The sequence below is a fragment of the Entelurus aequoreus genome, linkage group LG28 (assembly GCF_033978785.1).
Source record: "Entelurus aequoreus isolate RoL-2023_Sb linkage group LG28, RoL_Eaeq_v1.1, whole genome shotgun sequence".
In the NCBI taxonomy this organism is placed as follows: domain Eukaryota; kingdom Metazoa; phylum Chordata; class Actinopteri; order Syngnathiformes; family Syngnathidae; genus Entelurus; species Entelurus aequoreus.
Window position 1 is genome coordinate 33,740,506 of NC_084758.1, and position 12,169 is coordinate 33,752,674.

The 12,169-nt window shown below is 37.9% G+C and overlaps 1 protein-coding gene across 5 annotated transcripts in view; it reads left to right on the plus strand.

Annotated features, from left to right (window-relative positions):
- The first annotated feature begins 4,770 nt into the window (after window positions 1-4,770).
- Window positions 4,771-12,169, plus strand: part of LOC133645081 (paraneoplastic antigen Ma3 homolog) — a 375,425-nt gene continuing 368,026 nt past the window's right edge. For all 5 annotated transcript variants that reach the window (XR_009824892.1, XM_062039873.1, XM_062039869.1 and 2 more), the window contains exon 1: window positions 4,771-5,284. Coding sequence is in view for 1 of the 5 variants with exons in the window: in XM_062039873.1 (XP_061895857.1) it covers window positions 5,202-5,284 (83 nt within the window). In the remaining 4 variants the exon portion in view is untranslated. The remainder of the gene's footprint in view (window positions 5,285-12,169) is intronic.

Below are 12,169 nucleotides of genomic sequence, written 5' to 3' on the forward strand. Positions count from 1 at the left end.
TATGTTGTCTTTGTAGCATATTCAACTGAATATGGGTTGAAAATTATTTGCAAATCATTGTATTCCGTTTATATTTACATCTAACACCATTTCCCAACTCGTATGGAAACGGGGTTTGTAGATTGCCACATGTATAGTACATATTCCGTACAATTGACCACTAAATGGTAACACCCGAATAAGTTTTTCAACTTGTTTAAGTTGGGGTCCACGTAAATCAATTCATGGTACAAATATATATCATCATAATTAGGGCTGGGCGATATGGCCTTTTTTTAATATCGCGATATTTTAAGGCCATGTCGCGATACACGATATATATCTCGATATTTTGCCTTAGCCTTGAATGAACACTTGATGCATATAATCACAGCAGTATGATGATTCTATGTGTCTACATTAAAACATTCTTCTTCACACTGCATTAATATATGCTACTTTAAAACTTCCATGCAGAGAGGGAAATCACAACTAAAAAAATCACTATATTTTTCATACGGTGTTGATCTGGAAATGTTTGCCTCGGCATTTTGATGGTGTGGGCGTGTGGCACCGAACGGAGATGTTGACATGCGGAGTAAGCACTCTTCATTCTCTAGCAGGTGACTTTTCAAATGATGCTACATATTAGCAGTAATGCTACTTATTATAGCAACGCTTTCGCCCCACACTTGACAAATTACGGTTGTCTGTTCGACATCTTCCCCCTTGAAGCCAAACCACCGCCAGACGATGGACCCCCTGCTGTTTTTTGGGGGAATTAATTCTTCCTTCATTTGTTACCAGATTCGCACCTTCTTTCTCTCGTATTACCGCTAGCATCACAGCTAACGTTACCCATGCTGCTACCTCTTTGCTGCGTGAGGGCGTATACGTATGTGACGTATGACGTGACAGTATGTGACGTGCGTAGAAGCTGCGCTTGCTGTCTGTGAGAAGGAGGGACAGGAAAGAGCGAGGAGAGCCTGTAGTGTAATGCCAGCAGCTAAAAGCAACTGTGTAAGAACGCATACTCGAATATCACGATATAGTTATTTTCTATATCGCACAGAGACAAACTCGCGCATATCGATATATCGCCCAGCCCTAATCCTAATGCAGTCATCACACAAGTTAATCATCAGAGTATATACATTGAATTATTTACATTATTTACAATCCGGGGGTTGGGATGTGGAGGGGGGTGGGGGGGGGGGGGGTTGATATCAGCACTTCAGTCATCAACAATTGTATTATCAGAGAAATGGACATTGAAACCGTGTAGATCTGACTTGATAGGATATGTACAGCGAGCAGAGAACATAGTGAGTTCAGATAGCATAAGAACAATTATATACATTTGATTATTTACAATCCGGGGAGGTGGGATGTGGAGGGTGGGAGGGTGTTAGTCAAGGGTTAAAGTTGCCTGGAGGTGTTGTTTTAGTGCGGTTTTGAAGGAGGATAGAGATGCACTTTCTTTTACACCTGTTGGGAGTGCATTCCATATTGATGTGGCATAGAAGAAGAATGAGTTAAGACCTTTGTTAGATTGGAATCTGTCTTTAACATGGTTTGTAGAGCTCCCCCTGGTGTTGTGGTTATGGCGGTCATTTACGTTAAGGAAGTAGTTTTGACATGTACTTCGGTATCAGGGAGGTGTAGCGGATTTTATAGACTAGGCTCAGTGCAAGTTGTTTTACTCTGTCCTCCACCCTGAGCCAGCCCACTTTGGAGAAGTGGGTAGGAGTGAGAGGAGGGCATGAAGGAAAGTTTAGTTCAAAAAGAATGCACAGAGATGATGAAGGAATAGAAAAGAGGAAAAAGATTATGGAAGATAACTGCAAGTTCATATATACATTTAAATCAGATCAAGACATGAACGATATTAGTTTGAAGACACTGGTTAAAGGATTAAAGAAGGACATTGGAGAGGTGGAGATGGCGAAGGTGCTCAGGGGCGGACGGCTTTTGATCAAGTGTAAAAATGGAGAGCAAAAAGAACAAAGCAATGCGGTTGCAAAAGCTGTGCAAGAAGATAATAAAGGAAAAAATCGAAGTGGGAGAACGAAAGGGGGCAAGAGGAGTCGTGACAGGAATCCCAAGAGGTGAACAATTTAGATTGATTGATTGATTGATTGATTGAAACTTTTATTAGTAGATTGCACAGTTCAGTACATATTCCGTACAATTGACCACTAAATGGTAACACCCGAATACGTTTTTCAACTTGTTTAAGTCGGGGTCCACGTAAATCAATTCATGGTACAAATATATACTATCATCATAATACAGCGTGGCGAAGTTGGGAGAGTGGCTGTGCCCGCACTCTGAGGGTTAGACTTAGATTTAGACTTAGACAAACTTTAATGATCCACAAGGGAAATTGTTCAACACAGTAGCTCAGTTACAATGATGGAAAGGACAATGCAGGTATAAATAGACTAATATAGCTATAAAAAAATCTAACATATATACGAATATATACATAATATGTGTACAGAGTAATTTATATACAGATATATTATATTATGTACATAACATATATACAATATAAACCAATGACCATGTACAATATTACAGTATATACAGTCTCTATGACAGCAGCAGCATAAAATGGAGAGTAGGTCCAGCAGGAAATAGAAAATAGACATTATAAACAAAGAGAAGTAGCTAACATGTCAGGTGTCAGGTAATAGGCAGATGTCATCTATTGCTGTATGGCGAGTGATTATACAGCTGGATGGAGTGTGGAATGAAGGAGTTCTTGAATCGCACAGTGCGGGAAGGAAGTTGAAGGAGCCTGTTGGAGTATGAACTCCGCTGTCCCTTAATTGTCAGGTGGAGTGGGTGGGCAGGATTGTCTATGATGGCCAGCAGTTTGTCCAGTGACCTCCTGTCCCTCACTGACACAAACGCCTCCAATTGCGTGCCAATAGTTTGGCCGGCTTTCCGGATCAGATTATCAATCCGGTTTGAGTCCCTTTTGCTGGTGCTGCTCCCCCAACAAACCACTGCAAAGTACAGTGCACTGGCCACAACAGACTGATAAAATATCTCCAACAGCTTGCTGCACACATTGAATGACCTAAGCTTCCTCAGGAAAAAGAGTCTGCTCATGCCCTTCTTGTAAACAGCTTTGCAGTTGTCCTTCCAGTCCAGTCTGCTGTTCAAGTGGACTCCCACTGGTTCACTGGTTCAATCCCCACCTTCTACCATCCTAGTCACGTCCGTTGTGTCCTTGAGCAAGACACTTCACCCTTGCTCCTGATGGGCCTGGTTAGCGCCGTGAATAACAGCTCCCGCCATCAGTGTGTGAATGTGTGTGTGTGAATGTGGAAATAGTGTCAAAGCCCTTTGAGTTCCTTAGAAAGGTAGAAAAGCGCTATACAAGTACAATCCATTTACCATTTACCATTTTACAGTCATCACACAAGTTAATCATCAGAGTATATACATTGAATTATTTACATTATTTACAACCCGGGGGGTGGGATGAGGAGGGTTTGGTTGATAACAGCACTTCAGTCATCAACAATTGCATCATCAGAGAAATGGGCATTGAAACAGTGTAGGTCTGACTTGGTAGGATATGTACAGCGAGCAGAGAACATAGTGAGTTCAGATAGCATAAGAACAAGTATATACATTAGAAATACATTTGATTATTTACATTTGGTTATTTACGATCCGGGGAGGTGGGATGTGTAGGGGGGAGGGTGTTAGTCAAGGTTTGAAGTTGCCTGGAGGTGTTGTTTTAGTGCGGTTTTGAAGGAGGATAGAGATGCACTTTCTTTTACACCTGTTGGGAGTGCATTCCATATTGATGTGGCATAGAAGGAGAATGAGTTAAGACCTTTGTTAGATTGGAATCTGTCTTTAAGTGGTTTGTGGAGCTCCCCCTGGTGTTGTGGTTATGGCGGTCATTTACGTTAAGGAAGTAGTTTGACATGTACTTCGGTATCAGGGAGGTGTAGCGGATTTTATAGACTAGGCTCAGTGCAAGTTGTTTTACTCTGTCCTCCACCCTGAGCCAGCCCACTTTGGGGAAGTGGGTTGGAGTGAGAGAAGGGCATGAAGGAAAGTTGAGTTCAAAAAGAGTGCACAGAGATGATGAAGGAATAGAAAAGAGGAAAAAGAATATGGAAGATAACTGCAAGATCATATATACATTTAAATCAGATCAAGACATGAACGATATTAGTTTGATGACACTGGTTAAAGGATTAAAGAAGGACATTGGAGAGGTGGAGATGGCGAAGGTGCTCAGGGGCGGACGGCTTTTCATCAAGTGTAAAAATGGAGAGCAAAAAGAACACTAACTGCTTCTTTGCTATCACTTTTACCATCATATTTATATGTACATATCCTATTTGCTGATGTTGTTCTATTGTTGTTGTTGTTATTGTTATTGTTGTGTTTGCTGCTGTTGTTGTTGTCTCTCTGTCTTATCCCCCTCTTGTCCCCACAATTCCCCCCTCTGTCTTCCTTTTTTCCCCTCTTTCTATCCCCTCCTGCTCCGGCCCGGCTGCACCAAATGATAATATAAATCAATTTAATAAAGTTAAATACGAATAAGGCAACAAGAGAAGTATCCTACACTTCTCTTTTGTAAAGTAAATCTGAACAGCCGATATGGGCATCTACATCAATGATATGATTGGCCTGAGAAGCTGGACAGGACAAAAAAAAAAAAAAAAAAAAAAAAATGTTGTATGTACAAGCATATAAGTCATTATTTACTCAACCGAGATACTGTTCTCTATCAATGACTATGAAGTATATCTTACATAATGATGAAAATTAAAAAATATATAGATCCGTTATTCCCAAAGAAACTAGCGTTCATAAATATCATCGTATATATCTGTAATGTTGTGATGTTGTTGCGCTATATTATGAACTAGACAGGGTGTTATATTTTATTTTGAAGTATCGCTTTTATTTTTGAAGAATCAGATGTCCGGAGCGGGAAAGTGTCTTCGCGGTTCTTTTGTACTTCCTCTTGCGTCAGACTTTTGAGATGAAAGGTAATTGTTATTAATTGCTCCGTGTTTATGTTGTAAATATTCATCCTAAACGTTCTTAAATACTTGAAAAGTTAACACAATAATGTTGTGGGTACCAGTGACGTGTTGTATTGAGTGATTTTTTTTCAACATTTTGCTAATTAAGACGTTTAGCGTCGAATGTGTGAATTGTTTGACTGGTCGCATTGACGAATGGCGATTTACACCACACAGGAGCAGATATCAGTCCGCCAGAAAGCTGAGGCCTGTGGATGTGTTTTGTGTTTCCAACACAGGTATGTGGACTTGAGCATTATTATTTTTTTCTGATAAAACGTTTTTGTTTATGTAATTTATTATATTGTTATTTTTATACGAATGAATGTTTGTGTTACTTCCACTTGCTTCGGACTTTTGAGCTGGAAGGAGCAGAAATTAGTCCGCCAGAAAGCTTAGGCCTGTGGGTGGGTGTGGGTGGGTGTGTTTTGTGTTCCCAACGCAGGTATGTGGACTTGTGCATTATTATTTTTTTCTGATAAAACGTTTTTGTTTATGTAATTTATTATTGAATGAATGTTTGTGTTACTTCCTCTGAATGTTTGTGTTACTTCCTCTTGCTTCGGACTTTTGAGCTGGAAGGAGCAGAAATTAGTCCGCCAGAAAGCTTAGACCTGTGGGTGGGTGTGGGTGGGTGTGTTTTGTGTTCCCAACGCAGGTATGTGGACTTGTGCATTACTATTTTTTTCTGATAAAACGTTTTTGTTCATGTAATTTATTATATTGTTGTTTTTATACGAATGAATTTTTGTGTTACTTCCTCTTGCTTCGGACTTTTGAGCTGGAAGGAGCAGAAATTAGTCCGCCAGAAAGCTTAGACCTGTGGGTGGGTTTGTGTGTTTTGTGTTTCCAACACAGGTACAGTATGTGGACTTGTGCATTATTATTATTTTCTGATAAAACGTTTTTGTTTATGTAATTTATTATATTTATATTTTTATACGAATGAATGTTTGTGTTACTTCCTCTTGCTTTGGACTTTTGAGGTGGAAGGAGCAGAAATTAGTCCGCCAGAAAGCTTAGACCTGTGGGTGGGCGTGTGTGTGTGGGTGGGTGTGTTTTGTGTTTCCAACACAGGTCACCAATAAATGGTGAAACGACGGCATGGGGAGGTGTCTTTTATTTTAAAGAAAATTACACAACGCAGACTACGACTCACTACATAACTCATTTCTTTAAGACCAATGTCTTGGAAAAATACATCACTCTTGAATCTACACAGTAGTTAATACTATGATCAATGTTAATTAAAAACTAAATGTGGGATATAAATAATAATGGAAGTGTAATTGTTTGTATATAGTATATAATTGGTGCAAAGGTTTAACATATATTTTATTTATTTTAAAATATATGTGCATATATTATGTAAATATTACGTATATGTTATATTTATATCGCTATATTTAGTCTATTTATACCTGCATTGTCCTTTCCATCCTTACACTTTCCATCATTGTAACTGAGCTACTGTGTGGAACAATTTCCCTTGTGGATCATTAAAGTTTGTCTAAGTCTAAGTCATGTGTACAAGGATATTTCACATGCCTTTACTGTGTATTTAATTGAACAGTATTTATGTTGTGTACAATGTGTATTTATAATATGTTGTGAAAAGGAAATTTCATAATTTTTGGAAGCTCATCTTGTATTTGACTTTGTTTATAGGGTTAGGCGCAACAAGTGTTCAACTTCACCCTAAACCAGTGGTTCTTAACCTTGTTGGAGGTACCGAACCCCACCAGTTTCATATGCGCATTCACCGAACCCTTCTTTAGTGAAAAATAAAATGTTTTTTTTTTCAAATTGAAGATGAAGTTATGTTTTTGGTAACACTTCAGTATGAGGAACATATTCTAAGTAACAAAGACTTAATTTAGAGTTTTTTGGACACTATGGGAACATATTTTAAGTAACAAAGACTTAATTTAGACTTATTTGGTTAGGGTTAGGGCCAGGGTTAGGGTTATAATAAGGCCATGCCGAATAAGGCATTAATAAGTACTTAATAATGACTAGTTAAGAGCCAATATGTTACTGATTTGCATGTTAATAATCAACTAATTAATGGTGAATATGTTCCCCATACTAAAGTGTTACCATGTTTTTTTACTGGTGCATAAAATGAACCGTGCATGAACATCGCCTTGTTCAAAGAACAAAACCAACACAGTGCATAAACTCACAACAAATTACACACCTGCAAATCAGTGTGACTTCTGCTGTTGCCGTATCCGTAGTACGCCGATAGGGAGAAGTTTTTATTTACACGATGAGTCGGGTGTGTCTTGGCCTCTGCCGAACCCCTGAGCACCACTCACCGAACCCCTAGGGTTCGATCGAACCCAGGTTAAGAACCACTGGCCTGAACCCTTTCGGTCTGCAACATTTTTAATTTATGAATGTACAACTGTTTGTTTATGTAAAACGGTTTGTTTATTTTGTTGACCATTGACCGGAGAAATAATAAACTAACTAACTAACTAATTATAACAGAAATGTTGTCAGGCACATATGAATAAAATGACATGAAAGCAGATGCCTTTTCTCCAAGTCTACTCTCGACGTTGTAATAGTATTATTAGTACTGCTAGTAGTAAAAGTAATGTTTGTCATTGTAACTTTTATGATAAAATTCCACTTTAAAAGACTATCCAAGTGCGCTTTGAACCTTGCAAACTGGCTCGTGCAGAAATAACTTAATAAACAAATGAACAATATAACACATCCTACTAATTGTTTCTATTCATGATGGAAATAAAACAACACTAGAGACAATATGACTATTCCCATGCACTCCAAATGCTCTTGTTATTCTACTTCCAAAGTGTTAATACTTAACATTAGAAACTATTCGTTTTTTTTTTACACTTTCATTACTGGAAATGTAATATTGAATATGAATATATGATAGGATTTGTTTGAGAGTCAAAGACGCTTCGATCCGTGCGTGCTCACTGGTCCAACATTTATTTAACAACTAAATCACTTTTATAAATATTACTATTGCAATAAACACAAAACATTACCAACTAAATCACTTTTGTAACTGTTAATAAAGAAAATATGGAACATTATATATTATATCTGACATATATTATGTTCTTAGTGATCAAACTTTTAATGAACACCAAAAATTCCTCTCCAAAGTGTTGAGGAGACATCAGTCCGAGCATTACAGAAGAAAACAACTTCATTCATGACACAAATGATATTGTCTTCTCTCTGCGTGTCTGCTTTAAACCAAGCGTCCAGTAGAGGGCGCTCTAAGCCCTCACAACGGTGGTACTACGACTGTAGTTGGTTTAAAACTGGCATGACTGTGATCACGTGGCCTACTAGTCTCCTTATTAAGCTCCTATTAGTGTGCTTGATGATGTCATAGTAAAACTAAATGAAGACTAGATGTGTTCCAGCTCTGTGCTATCAAAGACAAGAGTGTGTTCTCCAGGAAACTTCGTGAGTCCTGGAGGACTCAAAAGAGCTGGTTTAGACTGCATTATTATATCATATTCCGTTATTATTGCTCACAGATATCATCATTTATGTTGGAGGCAACATAACCGTGTCCTTCCAAACCTTCGCTTTCTCCTCACACACAACGCTATAGAAATAAAGACCTTGGTGCTGGCTTCTAAAGCACGGGCGTCAAACTCAAGGCCATCATTTAACGTGGCCTGTGAAAACCTGAAATTAGAATGCGTCTTATCTCACTAAAAGTATTCAACTTTCCATTTTGACAGAAAAATACATGTACTGCGTGCGATTTCATATACTGAACTTGATCTAATATTGCTACAAATATTATATTATCATATATTCCCAACGTTTTGTTAAAATCTAAATACGTACTTAAAGTTCTGCTTGATTCATGATTATCCATCAAATTGTACACCATTAAATTATTTTTACAGTAAAAAACTGGGAGCCCAGTCGGCAGAATTTCACTGTGAAAGAAAAAAAACTTTGGTCAAGTATTTCCATTTCCATGTACCGTATTTTTCGTATTATAAATCGCTCCGGAGTATAAATCGCAACGGCCGAAAATGCATAATAAAGAAGGAAAAAAAAAAAAAAGTCGCACTGGAGTATAAGTCGCATTTTTTTTGGGAAATTTATTTGATAAAATCCAACACCAAGAATAGACATTTGAAAGGCAATTTAAAATGTGTAAAGAATAGTGAACAACAGGCTGAATAAGTGTACGTTATATGAGGCATAAATAACCAACTGGTATGTTAACGTAACATATTATGGTAAGAGTCATTCAAATAACTATAACATATAGAACATGCTATACGTTTACCAAACAATCTGTCACTCCTAATCGCTAAATCCCATGAAATGTTCTTCCTCGGTGTCGCTTCTAAACAACTCTGCCAACTCCAAAGGTAGACAATGCGCCGCTTCCTCTTCTATCGGTACGTCCAGTCTCTTACGTGAATGAGATAATATTATTTGATATTTTACGGTAATGTGTTAATCATTTCACACATAAATCGCTCCAGAGTATAAATCGCACCCCCGGCCAAACTATGAAAAAAACTGCGATTTATAATCCGAACAATACGGTATATATTCTGTAAAAAAACACACACAAATATCAGTTTTTACTGATGATCAAATGTAAATTTTTATTGGATGGATGGAATTTTTATTCTAATAAAGAATATTTGACTTTACACTATAACTGCCTCCGATCAATAGGCAGCATAAAACTAAAGCTATATCAACAACAACTACAATAACAGCAGCAACAAAAACCACAACGACGAAAAGAGCAACAACGACATCAGCGAAAAGAGCAACAACAACCAACACAACAGCGACAACGCCAAGAACATGAACAACAACAGCAGCAAGATAAACCACAACAATCCAATCCAATCCACTTTATTTATATAGCACATTTAAACAACAAAAATGTTTCCAAAGTGCTGCACAACCATATTAAAAACAATATTCAAATATTATCCTTAGCTCCACCAATGACTGAATAAAAACAAAAAACCATAACAACAAAAAGAGTAACAGCAACATTAACAAAAAGAGCAACAAAAACCACAACAACGAAAAGAGCGACAACAAAATGTACAACAGCAACAACAAAAAACAACAACCACAACGAGGAAAGTAGCAACGACAACCACCACAACAGCACTGCATTCTGTCAGTAAGATAGAGTTAAACCAAGAAATGTCTGACATACTGTACCAATACGTGTTTTCATACGTTGTAATAAAATATTATGATGGACGGTATCAAAAGCAGCGCTAAGATCAAGAAGCAGCAACATACTGTATTGTTCGGACTATAAGCCGCAGTCTTTTTCATAGTTTGGTCGGGGGTGCGACTTATACTCAGGAACGACTTGTGTGAAATGATTAACACATTAGCGTAAAATATCAAATACAATTATTGATGTCATTCACGTAAGAGACTAGACGTATAAGATTTCATGGGATTTAGCGATTAGGAGTGACAGATTGTTTGGTAAACGTATAGCATGTTCTATATGTTATAGTTATTTGAATGACTCTTACCATAATATGTTACGTTAACATAGCAGTTGGTTATTTATGCCTCATATAACGCACACTTATTCAGCCTGTTGTTCACTATTCTTTACACATTTTAAATGGTCTATTCTTGCTGTTGGCTTTTATCAAATAAATTTCCCCCAAAAATGCGACTTATACTCCAGTGCGACTTATATATGTTTTTTTCCTTCTTTATTATGCATTTTTGGCCGGTGCGACTTTGCGAGTTTTACTCCGGAAAATACGGTAGATGACGCATCAACATCCATCGTTAGCAAAAGATCATTAGTCATTTTTGTCTCCGTAGTAATTTGCCCGGAAACCGGATTGAAAAGGTTCACAGAGATTGTTAGACACTAAGTGTTCATTTAGCTGCTGTGCAACTATTTTTTCGGGAATTTTTGAGATAAATGGAAGGTTGGACACCGGCCGGTAGTTTACCATGAGGTCAGGATGGAGGTTAGGTCTTTTGAGCAGAGGATGAAGAACCGCTTTTTTGAATGCTAGGGGAAAAGTGCCAGAGGAAAGTGACAAGTTTACAATGTGTGTTGGATGTCTTGTGCCAAAAAGCAGAGCATCAATTGGTGTTAGTGGAATGTGAGTTCACACAAACAACTTATGTCCTTTACTAGCCTCTGGGGGAGCAATCAGTGCAATTATGATTGTGATTTTTACTACTTTTGTTTTAGGAATGTGGCTGTTGACACAAATAGTGGCCTCTGTGGGAGCAATCAGAGCATGCAGAGATGAGCTGCAGCTTTGCTCCGTCAATTAAGTGGCAAGTTTGGAAGAACTCCAGCAGCGTACTTGCTAGCATAATCCATGTAGCGTTGTTAGCATAACAGTACTTGCTAGCATAATCCATGTAGCGTTGTTAGCATAGCTGTACTTGCTAGCATAATCCATGTAGCATTGTTAGCATAACTGTACTTGCTAGCATAATCCATGTAGCGTTGTTAACATAGCTGTACTTGCTAGCGTAATCCATGTAGCATTGTTAGCATAACTGTATTTGCTGGTATAATCCATGTAGCGTTGTTAGCATAACTGTACTTGCTGGTATAATCCATGTAGCGTTGCTAACATAACTGTACTTGCTAGAAAATCCATGTAGTGTTGTTAGCATAACTGTATTTGCTATCATAAGCCATGTAGCATTGTTAGCATATCTGTACTTGCTAGCATAATCCATGTAGCGTTGTTAGCATAACTGTACTTGCTTGTATAATCCATGTAGCGTTGTTAGCATAACTGTACTTGCTAGCATAATCCATGTAGCGTTGTTAACATAGCTGTACTTGCTAGCATAATCCATGTAGCGTTGCTAACATAACTGTACTTGCTAGCATAATCCATGTAGTGTTGTTAACATAACTGTATTTGCTATCATAAACCATGTAGCATTGTTAGCATATCTGTACTTGCTAGCATAATCCATGTAGTGTTGTTAGCATAACTGTACTTGTTATCATAATCCATGTAGCATTGTTAGCATAACTGTACTTGCTAGCATAATCTATGTAGCGTTGTTAACATAGCTGTACTTGCTAGCATAATCCATGTAGCGTTGTTAGCATAACTATA